Source organism: Phodopus roborovskii, unplaced genomic scaffold (assembly GCF_943737965.1).
Source record: "Phodopus roborovskii unplaced genomic scaffold, PHOROB, whole genome shotgun sequence".
Lineage (NCBI taxonomy): Eukaryota > Metazoa > Chordata > Mammalia > Rodentia > Cricetidae > Phodopus > Phodopus roborovskii.
In genome coordinates, this window is record NW_026126447.1 from 32,577,659 (window position 1) to 32,603,546 (window position 25,888).

General features: G+C 42.7%; 1 protein-coding gene across 1 annotated transcript in view; it reads left to right on the forward strand.

The window, feature by feature from the left end:
- Positions 1–25,888, forward strand: part of Cachd1 (cache domain containing 1) — a 211,927-nt gene that overhangs the window by 62,545 nt on the left and 123,494 nt on the right. The window contains exon 2 of the mRNA XM_051188233.1: positions 17,494–17,556. Coding sequence (XP_051044190.1) covers positions 17,494–17,556 — 63 coding nt within the window. The remainder of the gene's footprint in view (positions 1–17,493; positions 17,557–25,888) is intronic.

Sequence of the window (25,888 nt, forward strand, 5' to 3'; positions counted from 1 at the left end):
AGCTCCTTACATCTTTCCTTCTATCTCTGGACCCACCCTCTCACTCTAGCCTACACACACACACACACACACACACACACACACACACCTCCTTTATTACAATTGAAGCAATAAAGGTATCACATAGTGAGCACAGAACTTGCTAGTTACTGTGATAGGTAATATATCTTATTGATAGGAATGAGCCTTATAAGAAATTAGGGGCAGGAGGGGAGGGACATTGGGGTTAGCTTATGTGCCCTGGGCCTCTTGGCAAGTAATTCAAGAAGCTAGGGTTTGAGCTATAATAATAGCCTTTGGCCCTAGTATTCATAGTGACAACTCACTTATTACAAGTTGGCCTTGCTTCCCTGTGTTGCTGGCAAAGTTGCTCTGATGCAGCCCAGATCACATTGATACAGTCAGCTTCTCTGTGATGTTGCTTTCAAGCCTTCAAATTTTGATTATAGATATCCATCACTTTGCCTGAGTCTGGATTTTCAGCCTTTCCATTGCTTATAAGTGGTAAACATTAGCTATAACAAAGCATTCAAAAGATGCTCTCAAGACTGACAGGGCTGATTCTGCTGTTGGGCTCATTTGGTGCCTCAGGACCTACATAGCACTTGGCCTGGCAGCAAAACTCAGATACCCTCCATGGTCAGAATTTGCTAGCACAGAACTAATTAACTCCCACCCCACCCCCACCCCACACACATGAATTAAAAATTACTTATAGCATTTTATTCTGAGGTTTTTTTATTTAGTTACTGGTTTCTATGTATCCTTGGCTATCCTGGAATGCACTCTGTAGACCAGGCTGTCCTCGAACTCAGACATCTGCCTGCCTTTGCCTCCTGAGTGCTGGGATTAAAGGTGTGCACCACCATGCCTAGTTTACCCTGTATTTCAGTGGTGAGAAAACCAGGTACTTGTTTCAGTGCTGACTCCCTGGGTACAAGCAATTTAGCATTCCCTGGGGCCACTTACCTTTCTCCATCTCATTCCTTGTTGAAGATTAAAGAATAGCAACCTAAAGTGTTTACCTAAGAGGGAAATAGTTGGTTTGAAAATCAAAACCATTGTCAAGATTTTAGAAATCCTTGCATATTCATGGTTTTGGTGGTGAGGGGAGTTAGGGAAAGACAAAGCTTAAATATAGAAAAGCTACAACTTGAATATAAAGTGAAATAAACCTTTATCTGCTCATGGAGAATATGCCTCAGAAGTTACTTTTGTTGTTATTTGTTCTGGTTCTGCCATTATTAATGGGTTGTTCTGGAGCAGTTGATTGAAAACAATCTCTCTCTCTCTCTCTCTCTCTCTCTCTCTCGTGTGTGTGTGTGTGTGTGTGTGTGTGTGTGTGTGTGTGTGTGCGCGTGCGCGCGCGCGTGCACCCGTGTGGGAGCGTATTTGTGTAGGGAGGAGAAAGAATAAAATGAAAACTTTTCCATAAGCCTCAATCTTACCAGCAGGAATGTTTAAAAAAAAAATCAGAGAAAACTTTATTGCCATATGTCGAATTTAGCCAGTCCTGCAATGTGACACATCTGTTTGTTGCATGGGACACATCTGTGCTGGCTGCATTCCTTAAGTTAGGGATTGAAGCCTCTGTGATTATCATGGAAAGCATCCTTGTTTCCTGCCTGCCAAAGCCTCTGTGGAAGCACAGGCCAGGGGTCAGCAGATGAGGCAGCTAAAGAACCAGCTCCCCTGTGCATGAATGCAATCTGTTTCTCCTCTGCTGACCTTAAAACCCACTCCAATTCCCCCTTGTAGTGCATATGGGTTCTTCCAGGACCCTTGGTTGTTACTTCAAGTTGAAGATATTAAGAAGGGTGGAATTGGGCTGGGGAGATGGTTCAGCAGTTAAGAGTACTGGCTGCTCTTCCGGGAGCCCTGAGTTCAATTCCCAGCAACCATGTGGTGGCTCACAACCATCTGTAATGAGATCTGGTACCCTCTTCTGGCCTGTAGGCATACATGCAGACGGAACAGTGTATACATAATAAATAAATAGGACTTCCCAAACTGATTAGTAGGCCACCAGGGTGTCTTGATGACTCTTGCAGAAGCTAGCCTCTCCTGGGCCTGTGGCCCAATTTGAACTAATAGTGAATCAGGGAGAGCAAGGAGTCAGAATTTTTATATAGCAAACAAACCCAAGATTACTTGCCTGTTAGAATATGAACAACTGTTAGTGATGGAAAACCACATAGAGGAAGTATGCAGTGTAATTTGAGTACTGTGTATTCCCTAACACATTCTTCACTGATATCTAAGCCTTCACAATAACAACAAAAAGGTAGATATTGAAATAATTTACTTCATAAAGTCACCCACTTAAAGTGGGCTCAATGGTTTTAGTATATTTCCAGGTTTGTGCAAATGATCTGATTTTATAGTACTTGAAAAGCTTTAAAAAATGTTGGTTCCATTATCGATCACTTACGAAGAAAGAAAGTGCCTGGGAGTTAGATCAATAACAGAACAGCTACATAGATTCCTTTTCTCTCACTAGGTGGTTATCAGACTCAGGTACAAAACACATCTTGGGTTTGGTTGTATAGAATGCTGATCTATGGCTCCCATCTCCATAGACAGCAGTCCAGTATGGTCTATAGATCTAGAGGAGACCTGCTTATTCAAGAACCATCAAGTTGTCCTAAGGGGTGTGTCTGTTAAGCATTGGAGAGTTCTATACCAGAAAGCCTTTCCATTAGAAAGGAAAACATAGGCACTGTGCCTTCAATGACACAGTAAGTGCTTGCCAGGACCAAAGTTGAGTCTCCTTGCTTTCAGAATTCATGCTTATCCTACCGTACCATCCTCCTTTCCAAGAACTCATGCCAAACTCAATATTTACTTGGTGGGGACAATAATTTGATGTTCTGGTTTCTCCTTGTTCATGAGTTTTAGATAATTTCCTTTCCTGTTCCAACTGGCATTGTGGGGTAAATAAATATGGTTTCGTCTTGAATTTGGTTCGCAGAACAGCCAGGTTTTTTTTTAATTACATGAGAAATTAGCATGGTATAAAATCGAGTAGTGGCAGACCGAGAGCTAGGAGAGAAACTGGGTTCTGTCTGGTGACTTCACATACATTCACATACTTTCCCATATTTCATTCTATGTCAAATGAGTAAGCCATATCACATTTTGTATTTATTCATTAAACATCTGTTCAATATGTATGGGTGACTTTGACAGATGCTGGCTATTCAGAGAAATTAGCAACGATCCTAACATTGCCATGCCTAGCTGCACCCTCCCTGATCTAGGCAATGGATCCCTTAACACCAGCAGCACACCTACAAGGCTACTCTGACTATCTGACCCTGCTTCTTGTGGGTTTGGAGGTCTGCTGCTTAAATCTGCACTCTGAAGTAGTTGCAGTCTGGATTATTCCAAAGCCCAGATCTCAGTCACCATATTAGACAGCCTTGTGTGGGTGAGCAGGAATCGGTTTTGCCCTCTGTCAGGGTCACTGCTATTGCTCAGTAAGAAGTATGTGCAATAAAATATGAAAGCAAAGATCCCAGGTGGAGTTAAGATTTTACTCTCTCTTGGGTGGACCTGGGAGGTCCTCTCGTAGCTCAGATACCTCTCGCCAAGGATCCTGCTTATGGAACAGGTGGTTGGGGAGGGGTGGGGGTGGAGAAGGACTTTCTTCTCCCACCATCACCACTTTGCTTGGCACGTGCAGGTGGGCTGTGGGAGAGCTACTCACTCCTCTCAGTACCAAGGCAGGAGCCTTGTTTATTGAGAGTGCTAGCTTGGGAGGGACCAACACCTCCAGAGCATAGGACCCAAAGACAGTGTACTTCCCTGACCTCTTAATGTTCAAATTTGAGTTAGGCTAAACCAGAGGCTGAGTTGTTTTCTAGTCAGCTGCTCTCCTCCAGGTACTTAACAGTCAAGGTGTAGATATCACCACACCGGCGAGGGTCCCGACTACGAACATGTTTCTGAATGAAGGAAAGAAGGCAGTTTGCTGAGGCGGGGAGCCAACCTTCTAGAGACTTCTTGAGCTGCTGGTGTCACAACTGATTATAGGTTACAAAGCCATTTACCGGAAAAAAATGTGTTTTTGTTAAGTGATTTGTCTCTTTGGAAGACTTCAGCAGTGTTAATTTGGGAAAGTTCTTAATGCTGGGATTGGAGCCCAGGTAATCTCTAATGACTTATTTCTGAAAATACTTTTTTGGCCTGGAACTCACAGAGATCTGACTGCCTGCCTCTGTCTCCCCAGTGCTGAGATTAGTGGAATCCTTCCTTTTAAAGGTTTTTTTAAACTATTTATTGAGCTCTTAGCATATGCAAGAGATAAATCCATCCCATCCCTCTCTACTTTATGAACATGGAACCAGGCAGAGCTGAATGGTCTGTGACCACTGACTTGTAGGGGGCTACCACAAGAATCCCACTGCCCCCTTTACACCTCTGTTTTTGAATCCTGCAATCTGGAAGAAATATTCTAGCCATAATTTATTTACTTGTTAAAATTATGTTATGAATCTGAGCCATCATTCAGCCGAGATGTTAGTTAATGATTAGCGCTGACAATTGTAGCATAGAGCCTGGACGGGCAAGAGCAGCTACTATGGCATTGGTTATGCCTGGCACGCACCCTGGCTGTGAGAGCCTGAAAAACAAACATGGGGCTGGGGGGCATCGAAGGCATGTGGTAAGTATATTGGCATCACATTAATTCTGTAATGGCTTACTGCTTTGGAATCATGTCTCAACGTTTCACATTTAAACTCAACATTTGTGAGAATTATTCTCCATTCAAATCTTCATCTTAAAAAATTCATTACATCCATAACTGGCTACTCCCCTTGCAATGAAGTGAAGATATGTGTTTATAATTTTTAAATCAATTAAAGCCAGGTGTGTTGGGAACATGCCTATAGTTCCAACACTTGGGAGGCAGAGCGTTGAGGTTTTGGAGTTCAAGGCTGGTCTTCAGTTCCATGGTGAGTTCCATGTCTCAGAAAATGAAGGTCTAGGCTGGAGAGATGGCTCAGTGGTTAAGAGCACTGGCTGCTCTTTCAGAGGACCCGGGCTTGATTCCCCAGTAACCACATGGTAACTCCAGTTCTGGGGGATCTGCCACCTTTTTTCACCTGCTTGGGCACCAGGTACATATGTGGCACACACACACACACACACACACACACACACACACACACACACACACGGGCACCAGGTACATATGTGGTACACACACACACACAGAGAGAGAGAAAGAGAGAGAGAAATATTTTTAAAAATTGAAAATGAAGGGTGGGTGATATAGCCCAATGGTTGGAGCTCTTGCCTAACATGCTCATATTCCTGGGTCCCACTCCAAGGACAGGAGGTGGGGTGGTGGGACTGGTGCAGAATTCACAAGCAAGGGGCATTTCCTGAAAGATTTTCATGACGGGAAGACTGGGCTCCCAAGTCTCAATTGGAATTTCAATAAAATTCCAGTGTAGTTGTAGAGTGGACATTTTAGACCTCTAGAATTTTGTAGACTCTAACTCGGCTTCTCGTTTTAACTAATGTCTTGAGCCTGTCTCACTGTGCAGCCCAGGTGGCCTTCAACTCTCTCTTCCTGCTTCAGCCTTCCAGGTGTGGGATTGCAGATGTGTACCACCTCTCCCTGAAACTCAGCCAAGGGGGGGTTAGTGTGGCAGAGCGGTGCATTGCCGCTGTTCTCTAGGTCTCGTGTGAGTTTTGCATGATGACTGTGTTGGAAGAGCCTTGAGACAGGGTCTCTCTCACCTATGTAGCCCAAGCTTGCCTGAAACTCACTATCCTGCTCCCCTCATTCTTCTGAGTATTGGGATTGCTTCCTGTACCACCATGATCAGCTAAAGCATCTATTTGCATAGCATACGTACCAGAATCACATATTTAAGAATTTTCTGTTTGGATACTTATTATATTAACGAAGATTTGAAAAATACACAAAGAACACAGAACTGGCAAGATGGCTCAAAGGATAAAGTTACTTCTTACCATGTCCAAGGACCTGAGTTTAATTCCCCACTCCCACACTGTGGGAGGCAAGAACCAACTCCAACAAGCTGTCCAACTCTGACCCACATCTATGCATATACCCAGGAAATAAATAAATAAATAAATAAATAAATGGGCTTTTTTTAATTATGTGAAATCTTGTATTCATGTCGGAATGCAACATTGCAACTTTGTTTAAATTCCAACAGTTGTCTTCTGTTATTTGAAATATTAAAAACAAACAAACAAACAAAAAACAAACATTGTTTCTCAGTCTTTTTCCATTGTGCGGCCTCTTGCAAGCACTGTAGGGACAGTGAAACTAATAAGGCAAGTCCCTTAGAGGGTCATGTAATCCTACAGAAGAGATGAGTCACTTGGGAAGCCACAGATCTAGGTTCCCAATGCTCACTGGCAGATGATTCAGATCGCTTGACTCCTGGACCATTGCAGGCCCATGGGATGCTAACCCTTGGGTTTCTAAATGTACCATACCTATTTTGTTTTTATGGAAAGACTCGTGATCAGCTGTAGGAAGGTGGGTCACTGGCTCTAAAGCATGTGGACTGCAAAGATTCTTAAAACACTCACCTCACCATTCTCTCCTCATGTAAAATCCTTTTTACAACTCTTTATTTCTTGGCAAATACACATTGGTTCGATTACCCACTCAAAAACCTCACTGAGTGTCCATTCATTTACATAATTTCCAGCTGCTCTTACTGACTTGCAGACCCTTCCAGTCTGTCTTTTCTGTCGCATTTAGTTGGGTTTCATTTCCAAGCCACCCTGTGAAAGAAGACTTTTTGTTACAGTATATGTCTTAGGTCATAATTGTTGGCTCTGGAGTCTCTTTCATGAACATAAGCCTTCCTAGGGTAGAAGCACTGCCCTAATTTTTGAATACAGGCCCACGATTACCCTTTAAAGGGTTTTCTTAAGGCCAGGAGGCCAGAGATGGAGACTGTACACAGGGGATGTTCTGGCATCCCTAGGGTCAAAGACAGCTCCCAACCTAAAAAGAAAACTTAATTTTCTTTAGGAATTCCTGCTATGGGACAGACCTTCTCAGCAAATGCTCCCAAATGACTTTTTTCCCTTAAGCTCCTTTTCCTCTCCTCTTATTTAAATTCCACACCAAAGTCAAGCCCCCAGGTAGTTTCCTTCAGTGATCTTCCCCTCTGCGAACTCCAGTGGCCTGGGGAGCCCATGCCAAACATCCAGAGCCACATCTGTGTGGCATTTCCCCCACCTTAAATGAAATTCCCCTCACAGTGAGTGTCTGAGCTCCTTGACAGCACAGGACCCCCTGCCCCCCCACCCTCGTACTCTTCAAAGAAGAATTAGTTGGCTAGGATTTAGTGAAACACCAGCATCTAAAGTCTAAAGGTTAAGTGCTTCAGTTTGCCATTCCCATTATCCTTCATGGAAACCTATGCATTTATGGTTTTGTATTGTTTTGTTTTTCACATACACAATAATAGTCAATAGGGAAGGCTTATGAGATATTAAAATGCTACCCTTAAACAAAAAAAAATGTATGATTATTGAATACTCTCCACTCTCAAGGTGAAGCAAAATGAGCTGCAGGGGTCAGGCTGGGGACCTTTGCAGAGCATTTGGGCAACTCCACTTTCCATCTCTGAGCAGCTGCCATGCCCATTGCCATGGACATTACTTACAAGTCACACTGACCACAGACAGAACCCTTCCAACATGTGGACTTGATTTGCTTGCCTTTACTCCCTATGGAAGCCAAAACAACAACCACCACAACCCAGTAAGCCCTCTGAACCTTTATTGCACTTAAGGAAGTGTTTCCAGCTTGTTCTATTCCCTTTGTTCTCTGGGTAGTTCACCCACAAGCTCTCTTGGTTTTGAATGCCCCAACAGGAAATCAAGGGATCACAACTAGAACTTTTGCTGGCTGAAATTGCTTTATAGTTTCACTGCTAAATCAGAGTGCCTGCTATTTCCCTTTTCCCCGTAATTCCTTTTGAGGGATAGAGTGGCCCCAAACAGGCAGCCCTTTGTGAAGGTGACACTCAGCACCAACTTGTGACTCACTCACTTACTTTCCTATGCAGAGGAGGTTTGGAGGGTATCAAAGGGAAAGGCCATGAGACCAAGGAATTCATAATTTGTATGGTTCACCATGATAAGGGTGGTGGTGTGCGTGTGTGTGTGCTAGAGCTGAGCTTAAAGGTGCTGTAAAAAGAAGAAATCAAGTTTCAAGGACGATGTTGAATGGCTGCCCAGAGAGTTCTTGAGACAATAAGAGATTTTATTTACTTATTTTATAAATTTTAAGGATAAAAAGATACCTTCTTTTTTGCTAGCTGGTTGAGCAAAGAACCAAAATACAGTAACCATTTGTGTGGTTTAATAAGATAGATTAAGGGGACAGGAATCATTTATGCTTACCATGTGTACTGTAGTGTGGCCAGGAGCCACAGCCTGAACTAAGTTCTAGAGAATTACAAGCTTTGGAGGTAGACATTCAAGAAGCCTGAAGGAAATGAAGTAAAATATAAATAACATTGGTTTCCCCTGGGCAGTCAGATTTCTTTCTTTCTCCTTGAAGCATTTTCAAGGTTTCTGTAGGAAACGTATTACTTTAATTGTAACTCCGCTACAGAAATAATACATTTCTACTGAGGATATGTGGGCTTGAGTGGGTAGATGGCTCCAAAGGGGGCTTTGTTTTACAACTGTCTTGGGATCCCTGCCAGTAGGAGAACATTTCTGATGTTTTGAGAAGATTAAGTACAGTAGGACAGACTGATGTCAGTGAAATGGATAAGAAGGTGGGGAGCACAACACACTTTAAATGCACCCCAAGTTCACTTTCATCTTGAATGTGAAGATTCATTTACGGAAGGTTCCAGTCCCTGAAAGACTCTACGCATCACTCTAGTATTAGCCATTATCATTGTTTATGGCAGCTTAGAAACAAAACAAGTAGGCGTGTGGGGCTGTACCTGGGATGTCATTGACATGTGCTTTTGTTTTAAATTCTCTGGTGTAAGTTTCTCCCTCCAACAGTTTTCAGTAACTAGGTCTCCCCCTCTGTTATGAAACTATAGCAGCTTTGTCTGTCTCCTGCCAGGCACTGTGCTATTTAATTTGGCATCTAGTTTTTATGGCAAGGGTCAGCTGTGTTTTTTTTTTTTTTTTTCCCCATGCATGCTCTTAACTGCAATGGACTAGTGTAGATGAATTTTTTTGTGGACTCTAGTTGAATCTCTGAATGCATACCCTGCTTTGAGTCTGACTTGACTTTGGGGGGGGTGTATTTCTCTTCATTACAAAGGAAATGTGAGCAAGGAAGGAGGAGGAAAGAAAAATATGTGTAAATTTGCAAGTCACAGGCAAGCCCCTTATTCTCATTTGATCAGTGCCTCAGTTTTACACAAGTCATCTTTTTTACATACACTTTGGAATATGTCTTGCTTTGCAGCCAGATTTGACCACACATTTCCTAATGGTCAATTTAAGATGAGTTAAACCTCGGAACCTTAGTTTCTTCATCCATAAAATGAGGACACAATACAGCTGAAGCCGGGGCCTTTTAACAGCAGAGGATTTCTCTCTCACTGTAGTGAGCATACTTTAGAGACAAAGCAGCTACCAGAACCACCCAGAGATATTAGCTTCCCAGGCCTAGAATGAATTTCCTGAACCATAGAATAGGGTTTTATTGTGAGATTATGGATGAGCATTTAAGAGACATGAAGCAGTACAGTCAGTCCTATATAGCCAGAGTCTCAAGAGATGGATTGCCATCAAGATGCTGGTCTAGGGGTTTCCCATGAGACTTTTGGCAGAAACTGGGGTGTGAGACACAGGGAGGCGAATTGACCAGTCCCATCACCCCCACCCACAGGACATCCAAGTGCCTGTCAGAGTTGATCATGTCCTTATGTATAGCTTCCAGGCAATGGTTTTCATCTAGGTGGCATAAAAGGAGAATAAAGGTAGCAAGAAGTCAGAGCAGGAACCAGAGTTCCCTTCTGGCACTCTTGGCTTCCAGCCAGGACAGAACCAAAGGAATTTCTGGCTTCTGGCAAAGGACAAGAGTCAGAATTGGAGGTCCTGACCAGTTTCTGTTTCCTGTTGTCGTCGTCACTTTGAAGGGCTGCGGTAAACGTTGTGACGGCTTTGAAATTATGTGTTGTAAAATACCTGAATGCACTCCAGTCTCTTGTCACATAGATCATAACATTGTCTGTAGCACAGCTTCCCTCCTCCAGAATGGTACGATTTATTTGAATGCTGTTTTAAAAATGCAGTAACACACGTTATTATAAACATGCTTTTGACAGCTGCTGGCCTTGTTTCTGATTTGTCCATTCGTTGGTGGATACTTTGTTCACTTTAAAGTTTTATTTTAGGGGGGAGCCTTCCCAATACTCTTGGTAAATTTTTTGAGTCACGTGTCCAGAGTGAGCAAGCTCAGGGACTAAAGGAACGACTGTTTTGCAGTCTTGTGACCTCAGAGCTCAGAATGATCAGCCTCCTCTGGGAAAGGCCTTTCTCCTGGGCCTTCCAGGTGTGTAACAGTGTGGTGTTAAGCAGTCTGGCCAAAATCAGACACCGTCTGGTCCAGGCTGAAGGGATCCGAATGCGGTAAAAGGTTATTCATGAGGTATGCATGTGCTTCATTTCTCCAATACAATTCAGTTATGTTACCCTTGATTCATTTTCCCAAGGATTCTGGAGTTCTGTTTTATATGGTGGCCCTGGTGTTTCCGTGGGTTCCTGGTGGTCCGCTTGCTGACGTAACAATGTTAGTCTTTATTTTCCTCCCCTTTGTCCACAGTCCCTAGAATCATAGCAACAGATCCAGAGCCGGATGAAGCCGTTAGGGAACTGTCAGCCATATGGACTGGCCACAGAGACCCATAAAACAGCATGAGATTCAGGTTTGGAGTAAAAACACAGCCCTTAATTTCTTAGCAAAGAGCAGGGAAGGAGACCCACGGCATCTCATTAGGCTTGGTGGGGTATTTATTTCTTCACTGTGGTATTATTGTGCTGTAGCTTTCATTTAAATGTCTTGTTAAAATTTGGCAAGGCAGGTAGTGGAGCGAGGGTGGGGCCAGCTGTCTGGACTGACCATCTTATTAAACACCCTTGTAATTGTTCTTGTTCCAACGAACGAATTCTCTTGCCATCTGTTAAGCTTAATTAAATAGAAGGGTTGATGGGGGAGCCTGTGAGTTAAGGGTGGGGATCCATAGACGCCAGCGCAGAGCCAGGGAAGGACAAGGCTGTAGAGGGAAGAGGGAGAAAATGTGACAAGGAATGTATTTGTGTCCCCCCCCCCCTTTTCAGACAGTCAGTAGGAGGAACTACATTCAATTGTTACAATGTATCTCTTTACTTTTTAGCCTTGACTGGGACATCGTTTAAAGGGGAAAGAAGGAGACAGACAGTGCTTAAGAGTAGAATGTGGGCGTTTGAGAGATGGCTCATCAATTAAGAGCGATAACTGCTCTTCCAGAGGACACCAGTTCAATTTCAGCGCCCACATGGCAGCTCATGACTGTCTATAAGTACAGTTCCAGGGGATCTGGCACCCTCACACAGACATTACATTGTAGGCAAAACACAATCTAAAAGTAAAATTGTTAAAAAAAAAAAAAAAAGTAGAATGTACAAGAGGCAGATTATATTAAGTTGTCTTAGGTTTAGAATACCCAGGTCTAATAAAACTCAGGTGAAGGAAGCCTTTTTATTGCAGAAAACTCACATTGATTAGTACTATTGGGTGAGAATCTGAAGAATTAAGAGTCCTTTTTTTTTTTCCCAAAAGAAACAAGAATTATTACATGTTTAAAATGCCTAGGTGTGATTCATATAGAGCATCTGTCAGGCTAGACCCAGGGGACTACCTCAGTGACTTGTGGGGTGTCCCTGGTAGAGACAGCCCAGGATCATCCACATAAGGGACTGAATTTACACTTTTTCCAAGTATTTATAATAGTCTGTAAACACTCCTCCTTCTATAAATACAGTTTTGAATACATATGAGAACTCTTGAGACTGCCTGGAATGGGTGCTGAGCATAAATGTACTGAAGCACAGCATAGTGGGGACAAAGTGCGCAGCTTTAGGGCCGGACCAAGACCCTGGTCAGTAAAGTGCTTGAGGCCTGAGGACCTGAGTTCCGTAGGTCCTCACCACCCATGGCCAGGAATGCTGGTACTAGCTTGTAACTTCCATGTTTGGGCGCTGGGGTGGGGTGGAGACAGAGATCCCAGGGCCTTGCTAATCAGCCAGCCCAGTCTAATTGGTGAGCTCCAGTTCCACGACACCCTGTCTCAAAAGGAGATGATGGATGGGCGCTCCTGGGGCTAGCCTGAGGCTGTCCTCTGGCCTCCACTCACAGGCACACATGAGTACCCTTGATACACAGGAACACCAGTGCACATACAGATGGTTTTTTAAAAAGATCACAGCTTGATAAATCCTCATAAAATTCAAAAACCGGCACTCAGATTGAAACCAGGATGTAGAACAGCTAAGATCACCTCAGATGGCATTCACCTCATGACCCTGAACCCACATGGTGGAAGGAGAGAATGAACCCTGTTCCCCAAGTTATCCTCTGAGCTCCACACATGCTCCATGGTACGTGTGCTTCCATCTCTCTCTCTCTCTCTCTCTCTTTCCTCCTCCCCCCCCCAAACCAACTAACTAAATAAATGTAACATTAAGTGAAAACCAGAACATATCAGCATTCCAGAAGTCCCTGCCATCTCCTGTTCTGAAGTGCCATAGTGATATGGTGATATGCCATATCATGGTGATGTCCCATGGTGATGAGCTTTGCTGCTCGTTTCAGGGTGTAGACATTCTGTGTGTATCAATTCAGTTCCTGTGTGGATCCGCATGTGGCTTGCTTCTGGCTTTGGGCTGTTAGGAGTAGTGCAGCTACTTGCCTTAGCTAGAGTGAACACACCCCCAAGTTTCTGTCATGTGTGTCAAGGATGGGAGTTGCTGGGTCATAGGATAAGCATGTGATTGGATTTATTAGAACATGGAGCCAGCTTTCCAACTTGTACATTAATGCAGATCCCATGAGCAAAAGAATAAGACATTTTATTGTTTTCTTTTAATTATGGAAAAGAAACTTAATAACAAGGATTTAGTGAAATATTTTTATTTAAAAATAACTAAGTCCCCATACCTATTAAATAATATTTTTACTTTTAGTATTAAGAACTTTCCTGAACAGGAAAGAGTAATGAGAGATATCAGGCAGTGTTTTTGGACTTCGCTTCTGGGGCTATGCAAACTGAGGAGAATTTTTGCTACCTTGGATGGTGTTCAAATTAAGAGTTCATGAGCCAGGCATGTTGGTGCCTGCCTTTAATCTCAGCACGTGGGAGGCAGAGGCCTGTGGATCTCTGAGTTCAAGGCCAGCTTGGTCTACAGAGTGAGTTCCAGGACAGCCAGGGCTACATAGAGAAACCCTGTCTTGGGGGAGGGGGGACAGGAAAAGTTCAAATTCGGGAGTTCCTTTGGTTCTCTAGGAAGTTAGTTTAAGGGAAAGTGACAATTTAGAGTACAAAGCAGAATGGTGACCTTACCTCTTATCCCCCCACTCTCAATCCGTTACTTCAAGTAAATCATCCAAAGCACAGAATGAAGGTTCTGTCCTGTCAGCAGTACTCATTTTGTGTTCTGGGGGAGGGGGAGCACTTTCATTTTCCAAATCCTCTAATAACCAAGAAACATTTACCTTAAGGCCACTAAAATGTCATCAACGTTCCATAATTTTGAATTCTCATCTTTTTTCATATGACACACCTATCACTACTCCTCACCTCCCCCCACCCCAAAAGCAAAGTTGTGTTTTGTTTCTGCAATTTCTCATGCAGTAAAAGTACCAAAAAAAAAAAAAAAAAAAAAAAGTCACCCTGCCCAAATTCTATTTAGGATTCCTAGAACATTCTGAGCAGCAAGGGGGATAAGAATGAATGTGTTTGCTAACTCAGCTGAAAGTACTGCCTGCTCTTAATTCAGGACCTAGATTCAGGACTCTGCACTTAAGGTTTTCACCTGGAACACAGCTCCTAATTTTCATGCTGTAGTTTTCAAATCTGTAAAATGTGGTTTCGGATACCTGCTCTGCCTACACAGGCAGTTATGAAGATTCAGTGCAGTAACTGATGTGAAATTGTAAACTATAAAGATTTCAAGCTCTGGGAAGCTGACCAGGCTTTTAGAGCATGGTAGAAATCATTCTGTGTCATGTGATTTTTATACACACACAAAAGCTCTTTAAACCTTGTACCATTTGTAACTTGTGTAAGTTCTGCTGGCCTCTCCCTGAAATTCTGAACCATGTCTCCAGCATTGGACCAGGGGAAGGATGCAAGGCAAAGGCTGTATACTTTGATAGCTCTGTCACCCCAGTGCTGGGGTGGCTAGAGGGATGTACTCAACATGGAGTCCACTGGTCCCTATTGCACATATCTAGGTCTAGTTACTTTAAAGTTTTTTTTTTTTTTCTTATGGACCTAAATTATCAGGAATAGCCGTAGAGGAATGGACTGCATAAAAATATTAGCCTTATTACTGTTAATATCTCAAGCATGATAGAGACCGATGTAACTTCATGGACTGGCCCTGACACACCCTTAAAACTATTGAGCAATTATCTCCTTAAGAAAACAAGGGAAGAACACATTTGGTCATTGGTGAGTGTTGGCTTGAGCACCGTGGGTCTGGTTAGTTTCCTGGGAGTCTCCCACAGGAGAACCCCTGCTATAAGAGGAAGACAGTGAGCACATTCACTAAGATCTAGAATTAAGTTAATTTGTAATGAAAATGAGCTGAGCGTCTTTTTGAGAAGGAAATTATAGAAAAGTCTAGAATTATGGTGTGTGATGATGTTGTCTTAGACTCTAGAGAACTAGGAATTTAGGGCTTTGGGAATGGGGCTTGTAATTTCCTTCCACCTGAAGCATGCACACAACACACATACACATACACACACACACACACACTCTCTCTCTCTCTCTCTACCTGTTCCGTTCTCTCTCTAAGGAGCACATGGGATAGAATCTATGGCTCATGCTAGACAGGCATGCTCTCATTAGGCCACATTCCCTGCCCCACAATCCCCTTTCAAAGATGAGATGTGTTTTAGGATTCAGAATCCTGATGCCTCTTGATTATAAAGTAACCAGCAGTGAAGCTGGAGAAGAATTGATATGTACAAGAAACAACTGGTTAATGGATTAATGAGTTCTAGTTAGGGCTTGCTGCCAGTTAAGTTCCAGGAACATGTATCGAAGATTGGTTATACAAAACTTAACCAGCTAAGACATCCTAATGAGACACGGGGTTGGGAGTGGCAGCTCTGGAGCCACATGGCCTGGATTCAAATTCCAGCCTTGCCTTTAGTGATTTTTGGTCAACTTTTAATCCTCCAAAGCTCTTGGGTTTTTATCTTTGTTAGTACAGTTATAAAAGAAAACAAACAAACAAAACAAACAAAAAAACAGGCACTGGCGATTCCATGAACGCATTACACTATGTTTCTGTATCTAAGTATTGGGATAATAATAGTGATCGCCAGGGCTGGAAAGATGGCTCAGCAGTTAAGAGTGCTGGGGACCCACACAAGACATGAGTTCTTCTCCCTGCACTCATGCCAAGTACCTGGAAACCACCTGTGACTCCAGAGCCAGGGGATCCAACCCCTGTGTTCCAGGAACACCTGTGCTCAGGTCCACATGCCTTCACATAGGCACACATACATGCACCTAAGTAAACAGTTTAAATTATGCTATTACTAAGGTGTTTTTGTAAAACCAACTTAAGCTGGATATAGAAGAGTACTAGAGTCTGAGGCAAGAGAATTCAAGGCAGAGGTCAAGACCAGCCTGGGCCATGTGGTAAGTTCTGGTACATACAGTGAAATCCTGTCTTAAGAAACAAACGACTACCAAACAGAACACATGGAAAAAGAAATATTAGCACATATAACATGCTCAGATCTTTACTCCATAGTAAGCATTCCGTAAAAACGAACCAGTGTTGTTGTTATGAGCCCTACAAGAAGCCATGGAAACATTCCTTGACTGATAAGGTGACTCATTGTGTAAAGCTGCTTCCTGACAAGCCCGGAGCCCCAAGATTCATGCCGGGGACCTACATTGTAGGAGAGAACTAACTCCCCAAAGTTACACACACACACACACACACACACACACACACACACACACACACACGATAAATAAATAAAACAAATATAATGTAAAAGTTTTAAAAGAGAACATTCCTCTTACACGGTTATTGTGATGGAGAAAGGTGGGCGTGGCAGCATCTGCTGAATGAATGAGCAGGGCACATGGGGTAGGGTGGGAGGTGTCCTGATCGTTTATAATTATAATTTTCCAAGCTGTAATTCCACTGCTGTTCCTCTGGGTGTTTGCTCTCCCCACCCTCTGCCCCCTACCCCCTGCCAAGCCCCAGCCATGCAGCATCCCTTCATTTGCATTCTGTTCAGGTTGCACTGGGTCTTGATGAACTTGGCACTTACCTTCTCACCACAACCACACAGGTGTGTTGGGCTGTCTGGGATGCTTTCCCAGATGCTGACAAATGCTTGGCAGCAGGATAGAGAGGAGAAACAAAAATTTGGCTGACATCTTCAGAGCTGATTCCTGATTCATCTAGAGAGTTCCATGGCACCCTTAGAGCTTTAAGACCAACGATGAGGGCCCTGCTCACTCCCACCCCCTTGCTGTGGACACAATCTGGATTTTCATCTTCTAGTTTGTTACATATTCCAGTCAAGTCTCAAGTCTACAGAGATACATTTTAGCTTCAGGTGTTATGTTGAGGAGTGGGTGTGAGGTAGGCTAGGCAGGACCCTGCAGAAGAATTTGTGTGCTGATGTGCCACAGCCTGGCCCGGTGTCTTCTCTTGAGGCCATACATATTTGGCAAGTGTCTTTGTGTGTGTGTGTGTGTGTGTGTGTGTGTGTGTGTGTGTGTGTGTGTGTTGAGTAATGAATGTGATAGATAATATGGGGTAGGTACGGGCCGGATAGGTACATGAGAGAATATGGAAAGAATTCTTTTCAAAGAGTTTTATTACATTAAATGTTAGGGCCTGTAAACAATTAGAGCATTCAGGGAGTGCAGGATTTGAATGAGAAACACAACTTTGCCAGATTACGGCAGCGGGATAAAATGGCATGGGCTCCGGAAATCTGTAATTAAATGTATTTTTGAAAATGAAAAATATAGTGTAACATCTGGTTTATTTCACTATAGTGCCTGGGTAATGCTTAAACAAATAAGTGTGACTGACTCTGGCTGATATTTAGGTTACTCTCTGCAAAAAAAAAAATCACTGTATTTTAATTAAACTTCTTCCTATTTGAATCTACGTGTGTTGTATGCAGCAAGTCACCCACACACATATAGAAAGTAACTCTTACTTCGAAAATCTAATGTTCATTTTTCTTTCTTGTTGCAGCGGATCTTCAACTCCTTGGTTTACACAGAGAAAATCTCAAACGGGGAGAGCGAAGTTCAGCAGGTAAGACACCGAGGGGCATCTTGCTTTTCTACAGGACTCCTTCCTGGCAGTCTCCTCCTACTCTAGTCTAGCCTACTTTAATGCCATCTCCTGCATAATGGTGACTCCCTTACATTTCGGGTGCTTAGACAGCATGGATGGTTTGCAGCCATTCCTGGTGCACCTTGGAAGCATTTCCTTTTGCCACGAATATCTTTGACCTTCCCAAATCTAAAAATAACAAAATACGTTTCATCTAATGCAGAAAATAAGCACTGCGGCTTTGGAATCAGACTCCCCATTCTGACATGTGCTTGCACTGTTTGGTCATGGCAAACGGCCTTCTCCCCATCCCCGTTTTGATTGGCAGTTTGTCTGCCTTATGTAAGAGAATTCCAATAGCTGCCTCGTGAAGTTCTGATGAGATCAGGCCAATGAGATCAAAGTCAGCTCATCTTGGTGGAAGAGGGCTCTGGCATGGCAGCAGCTACCACATGTGGGCTTCATGGTGCTTTTTATTCCCTCTTTCTAGACCCTGCTTCCTTTCCTTTCCTTTCTTTCTTTCTTTCTTTTTTTTTTTTTTTTTCTTTTCTTTTCTTTTCCCTTCATCTTCCTTCAGTGCTCTGTGCAGTCCAGATACTTAAAGGCCAGATTCTGTTTGTTTATAGCTAGCTGGCATCGGGCACACTGCCTCCTGCGTTAAGACATGGTGTTGGTGAGCTTGACCATAAATAATTAGCGGAGGGCCTGAGACATGTGGTCAGTAGGAGCAGGCTTAATTTCAGTTAATCCACGGTCTTCATTCCAGCCTGACTCTTGACAAGAAACTTGAAGCTAGGTTTGAAACTTCAGTGAGAAATAGAACCAAGCTACAAACCAGGGCACAGCAAAGAAGGTTTGCACCAGGTAAAATGACAAATGTAATAAAATGCATAATGATGTAAATTCTGAGTTCCTTCTGTCCTTTGATTCATGGGGACAGCTTGACCAGATCTGAGCTTTTAAAGTGCACTCTCAGAAGAAAGGCTTGGCATCAGGGTGAACTTATTATGGGCCAGGTATTTATTTACAGTTGAGTGCTGTGAGCTAAGCTCCTCATTTCCTGTTTAGAGGTGGAGGGGGGCTGTTTTAGTCACTTTTAAGTGGTGATGCGTGCCTCATTTTTCTTAGTTTAGATACCATTCCGGATGAATGGCCTAAACCTGCAGTGATGTGCTAGACTGAGTCTTGTCTTCCTTATGTCCTGACTTTAGCTTCTTCCTGAGAGCTAGAAGGCACTTCGGAATTGCTGACTCTAGACGCGTGGTTATGGACTACGATTTCTACACAAAGCCTGCTCGTTAGTGGAGATGTTTTTTGGTAGACAACTGCCATTTGATAACCCTTTAAAGAATGTGATCTGGGGTATCAGGTTAAGCCTCTTTTCTTGAAGTAACAGATACAGGTTCTTACTGGGCTGTTTCCGAACGTGCAGCTGTTTTGTGTTTTGAGGCTGACGTCATTGCTAAACCGGTTGTGAGCAAGCTTGGAAGCCTTCAATATAATTGTTAGAAAATATAGCAACTGACAGAGCACTTACAGAACACTGGTGGGAGGCCATCTCAATATATTGTGGCCAGATAACCTTCAGAAGCAGACTGTCCTACCGAAGAGGGGGAAACTGAGACCACAGTGGTAAAACAAGTCGCCTGTACTCTTACGACTATTAAGTAGGAGAATGAGTTTTCAGAAGTCAGTGTGGCTCTAACACATGGTGACTGCTCTTTTTGACCATTTACTTTATTGTGTGCTTTCACGCAAACCGGACATCTCTGCTGTACTATCTTCACCTGAAAACTCCACCTGACCGAGAAGTCCTTGTTTGCTCCACCTGCCTGTCAAACTGTTCTTTGCTAAGTTGAACCAAGATGTACTTACCTATGACTGCTCCAGCGCATCCCCCCCACCTGCCAGAGCTCCCCAAGCAAAGAGGGTCTTATGTCTTCTCTCTAGATAGGAGAAAATTGCCCCATTATTGTTTTGCCTAAAATTTAATAGGCACAAGTCCTGAAAAGTTGCTTCTATATCTTGATTTGTAGACCATCTCAGCACTGTGATCCATTTAACAATGATGAAAGTGCACGGTTGTGCGTTTACTGGACAATTTGTCACTTCCCTGAGATGATTCACCTATAATTTCCCCCATTTTATAGTGAAAAGACTCCTGATTAAGAACTAGACACAGTGGCTAGAGAGATGGCAGAGCAGGTAAAGTCACTTGCCCTCTTAGCATGACCTTCTGAGTTTGATCTCCAGAACCCACACAAAGGTAACAGGAAAATTCCTTTCAACAACTGACTCAAATCTTATTTGTCTTTTCTTCCTTCCTTCCTTTCTTTTTTTCTTTCTTTTTCTTCTCTCTCTCTCTCTTTTTTTGGGGGTGGTGGTGGGGTGGCTTGCTTTGTTTGTTTGCTTGTTTCTCTGAGACAGGGTTTCTCTGTGTAGCCCTGCCTGTCCAGGAACTCATTCTGTAGACCAGGCTGGCTTTGAACTCACAGAGATCTGCCTGCCTCTGCCTTCTGAGCACTTGGAGCAAAGGCCTGTGCCACCATGCCCAGCTTCAGTCAGATCTTAGGGAGACATTTTCTCATTTGATGCTCCTTCCTCTCCAATGACTCTAGTTTATGTCGTTTTCATAAAACTGTCATGCACACCCCCAAATTAATGTTTAGTTTGACTGCTTTTGTTCTTGACATGAATTTTAAGTGTATTGTTTCTACTTGTGTGTCTTGCTGCTTTCACTCCGTCGGTTGTTTAGGAGCACTGATGGTATCTACAGTTAGATTCATTATAATGTTTAATTCTATGGTATTGCAGAACATGTCGTTTATGGATCCACTTCATAATGGATTTTTTTGGATTGTTTCTGTTGTATTGTTTTTTGTTCACATTTCCACACAGTTTGGATAGGCTAAGTTCCTTTAACTTGTTTCTGCCACCATTTCAATGTTTTGTACTATGTTTGTGTTTCCATATGTTTCCTAGCCCTGAGAGGAGGCAGGGCAGGGAGGGCCTGTAGGATTTCACTGGAAGATCACTTGCAAGCTCAGTCTTGAGTAAACCTGACTCATAGAGGTAGTCTTGGGTTACTCTCCTAGGATAGAGTTGTAGATTTACTTAGGTGTTCAGTTCTTGCTAATTTCTGTTTTTTATCTTTTGCCAAGTTGAGGTATCTAAAAGGCTATCTTAGAAGTTAGTTGAGCCAGTCAGTGGTAGTGCAAGCCTTTAATCCCAGCACTCAGGAGGCAGAGGCAGGTGAATCACTGAGCCATTTCTCCAGCCCCTGAGTATATTTGAAGGATTTTTTAAACAAATGTTTTATGTGCATGTGTGTTTTGCCTGCATGTATGTCTGTGTACCACTTGTGTGCTTTGAAGCCAGAAGAGGGCATCAGAGCTCTTGGAAGTGGAGTTACAATTTTGAACTACTGTGCCGGGGCTAGGAATTGAACTCAGATTCCCTGGAAGAGCAGCAAGTACTCTTAATCATTGAGACATCTCTCTAGTCCCCCTGGTTGTACTATTACAAGTGTTAACATCTGGTGAGGCAATGCCACTCTGTCCATTTACACTTCTTGGTTTTCTGTGTGGTTTCCCATGCTAGTCAAGTCCTAAGAACATCTCTGTCGTTGGTGTTCAGCCCTATAACCAGAGAGGACGCTCAGGGTCTCCAGCTCCTGCACAAACTCTAGGAATGAAAGCAGATGTTGATTGGCACTGGGTTTCTGCCTATATATCCTACCCTGAGGACACAGTGTTCCCCACAGGAATTTTATTTTCACTGATCCCATTGTCCTCTTCATTTTAGAGATGATTATAACTGATTTGAGAAGGGGAAAAATAGGTTGGTTATTGAAAACTGATTATTGACCTTTCGGTTCAGTTTTAGTTATTTATTTTTTTAAGACAGTGTCATAGAGCCTCGGGTGACCTCAGATGTTCTGTGTAGCTTAGGATGTCTTTGAACTAATGCTTCATTTGCCTTTACCACCTGAGGGCTGGGATTTTAGGAGGCTGTCACTACACTCCGTTTTATGCACCACTAGCAGTTGAGCCCAGGGCTTCATGCTTGCTACACAAACACTTTACCCCCGAACCCTGTCTCTTGCTCCTTTGCTCCCAATTTTAACTCAGTCTTTAAAAGAATTACTGTATTTGGAGTGCAATGATGTTTATGCACACATGTGCAAGTATGTGCGTGCACACGCTCACACACACCACACACACACACACACACACACACACACACACACACACACCAGTGTCTAAATTCTGCCATACATTCTCTATCACTTTTCCTTTAAGAACACTACAGCCCATGGATTCTTGTTGCCTGCTTTTGCTAATAAGATCTTCTCAAGAGTCATATCTTATTTGTGCACATCATAGAACTGGGCAGGAAATCTCATGTGTTGTTAATAGCTTTGGCTAAGGGAGCAAAGTAATTAACACTAATAAAAAACATTTCATGATTCTTGACTCTTACCACAAGATTCTCTATGGCGTACAGTTTTTCCTGCTTTTACCCATTATGACTTTTGCATTAACCCTCAGAGCCTGGGTCTAACTTGCTTAACAGTGTGTTTTAAGTTTTTGATTAATTTGCTGTATGCAGTTTTCTTGCAAAGAGATGGTGGCAGCAACCTCAGAATGAGAAAATTCTACCTCACACTTCCTTGTTGGGGGGGCCCTCTCATAGATGTACACTTTGAGTAAATCAAGGCATTGAGTGGTATGCACACATAAGGGCGTTATGTGTGCTTGAATCTAAATCAAGAAAAACAAATTTTTGAGGAAGTGGTCCCAAAAGTAGCAAAATGAGCTTCCTAAGGGCTAAACAGAGAAGAAGAAACAAAAGGAGACAGAGCTTCTGGGGTGCTGGCTTCATCCTCTAAAGGAGCCAGAGTCACCTTGGACTTTCTTCAAGGCTTCAGTCCTTTTTCTCAGTTGCTTCTGTAACTATTTATATTAATAATTGACTTAACAAAATGGAAAATAGTTAATAATTCAGGAGCTGTTCAGCTGCTGGCAGCAGTGGTTTTGGAGGACTGCATAGATCTTTTAATGGCAACTGTGGGCCATGTATTGAAGAAGGGAACCTGACATTGGTAGAGTCTGTCTGCAGGCAGCTCACCCCCTTGTACTGTTTACTTTGGCCTCGAGGATCTTACCCATCAGATGAAAACAGCCTATTCTTCTGCATTAAAAACACAGACACATGCCACATGCACACGCATGCACGCGCGTGCGCGCGCGCGCGCACACACACACACACACACACACACAGAGAAACACAAACACAAATACTCACACGCACGCCCACACACACAGAAAACTGCTCTCCACCTACTGTCCCATTTACTGTTCCCATTTCTTTCTTGAAAGCACAGCCCATCCAAACCCCATCCAAACAACTACCTGGTCCTATATTTGGCCCTATTCCATAACCTCCATGTTGCTAATTCTGTGGTTCTGTGGCAACAGGAATATATATGAAACCATGAATATATATGAAACCATTGTATGCTTGTAGAATTAAGAGGAGAGTGACAGGTGGTTCTGTGGCAGGAATATATATGAAACCATTGTATGCTTGTAGAATTAAGAAGAGAGTGACAGGTTCCCTGGAACTGGAGTGACAGATAGTTGTGAGCTGCCATGTGGGTGCTGTTTGGGTCCTCAGCCAGTGCTCTTGGCTGCTCTAAAGGTTTACCTATTATATAGTGTTCTGCCTGCAATACACCTGCAGGACAGAAGAGGGCACCCAATCTCATTACAGATGGTAAGCCACCCATATGGTTGCTGGGAATTGAACTCAGGACCTCTAGAAGAGCAGTGAGTGCTCTTAACCTCTGAGCCATCTCTCCAGCCCTGCTGAGCCGTCTCTTTAACCCCTTCCATCTTCTCTTTAACCCCTTCCATCTTCTTGATCCATCTTTCTGGTTACCATGCCACTGTTGCTTCCTTGTTGGTCTGAGCATGTTTCCCTCCCTGGAGTCTGGCCTGCTTTGCTCCCTAGATTCATGTTGTTTGTCATTTTTGTTTTGTTTTTGACACAGGGTCTCATTATATAGTCCTGGCTGTCCTGGAATCACTGTGTAGACCAGGCTGGTGTCAAAGTCACAGATCCTCCTGCTTCAGTCATCCCAAGTTCTGGGATCAAAGATGTTTGCCACCACACTGACCCAGCTCCCCAGACTCTTGCTTTCCTTTTACCTGGCCCATTGATTCATATTTTTCATAGCACTTGGGTACTGACTTAATGATTGCTGTGCAAATAATCCTCCATCTTTTTCTCTCCAAAGCAATAAGATGAGTGAAATCATTGTTTGTTTAAATGATTGGCAGCATTGGTCTTAGCATCATGTAAATGTCTAGTTTCCTTTGTGGAAAGAATTTTGATCATTCTGTGTTTTCACTAGATGTAGGAGGTTTGGCTTGTACCTGTGGTGGTCTTCTGATTATTTGTTAAGATTTTTCATTTCATCTTGTGTCAATTTTAGTTAGTTTTTTTCTTCCCTCAAGAATTTTGTTCTGTTAATAATTTTTTAAGGCACAGATGTGTTTATAACACCCACATCTTTACTAACTTTTTTTAAAGATTTATTTTATTTTATGTGTTTTGCCTGCATGTACGCATGCACACTGTAGGCATGTACAGAGCCCACAGAAGTCATAAGTGGGTCTTTGATTCTCTGGAACTGGAGTTATAGATGGTTGTGAACCACCTTATGGGTATTGGGAAATGAACCTGGGTCCTCTGCAAGAACAATACGAAATTTAACCACTAAGCTATCTCTCTAGGCACTTTCTTACCTTTTTAATACCAATGGGCTAGAAGAAGAGCAATAGAACAAAATTGAAGCAGTTATCTAATTATTTATCAATAAAAACTTAGGAGTCAGATATCAGGGTAAGATCAGAGCAGGAATGGAAAAGCGACCAGTGACCCCCCTCAATCTTTCTAAGCCCCTCCCTACTACTTCCTGTATCTGTCTATTTGTGCTGAGTCCTCCAAAACCTCTATGGCTAATTTTGGTCAGCTAGTAGCTAACTCCACCCTCTGATTCAAGGTAGACTTTATTGCTAGTCTTAGGGTCAGAGTGTGATCAAAATAGCCTACAATACAAAATTAGTAACATTAGCCTAGTCAGTGGAAAGACTGATAAAATTGATAAACTTTTAACCAGACAGAGAATGAGAAGGCATCAAGAAGTAAATTTATTAGTAGTAGTCTATTTTTCAAACAGTGGGCTTGGCTTCCTTAGTTTGTTTTTGTGTCTTTTCTGTTTCACAGCCCTTTATTTCTGTGTATTTATTTCAACACTGATGGTCATGCTAGCCACCCCCCTGACCTCTCAAGTTACTTGCCATTTGCTTGTAGAGCCTTTTCATGGGCATTTCCTTTCATTTCCTTTCTGGTTTTGTTTTGTTTTTATAATAACATCATAATGACAAGCATTTACTTTTAGTGTCTAATGGATACAAATAAAATGTATCTGTTAGAAGAAACATGTAGAAAATCAAACTTAAAACATTGTTTTCTTTCTGTTCTTTTGATGTTGGCCACAAGGTCTCACACTGAAGTCCAGGCTGGGCTGGTACTCACTGTGTATCCCAAGCTGGCCTGGAGCTCAGGGGATCCTCACTCCTCTGCCTGCCTCCAGCATCCTGGAATTACAAGCATGTACCACCAACTCTGCTCACATTTCTCCTTTAAATTGAGAGTTTCTAGGGGTATTTAACCAATTCACATTTTATATGGCAGTGGAATTGTTGGATTTGGGTGAACAATTTCTTTCAGTTTCTTCTTTTTCTTTCTGAGCACCTCCACCCTCACTTTGACTTTTAATTAATTAATTTGTGTGTCATGCTGGGGATTGAAGCCAGAGCCTCGTGAATGCCAGTTAGGTATATTACCACTGAGCTACATTTCTAGGTCCAAATCTATACATTCCTTATATATTGTTAGAGAAATGCCCTAGAAATTATAATGCATACTCTTAATTTGCAGTTGTCACAACACTGTCTTTTATGCTAATGTTCTCTATTTTACATGACAAACTGTGAAACATAGAGCAGCTACTTTCCTTTTAAGTTGCTGTATTCAAAAATGTTGATGTCAGAAAGAGAAACTCTTGTATAACAACTATACTCATGTATAGTGCTCTTCGTTTTTCCTCTAAGGCACCCACTGATGATGTCCAGAGAACTTTTTTGTAATTCTTAGTATAGTGTTGACATCCAGAAGACAAACCCTCATAGCTTTTCTTTGCTTCATGCATTCTGAAAACTTCCCTAACCTCATCTTTTCT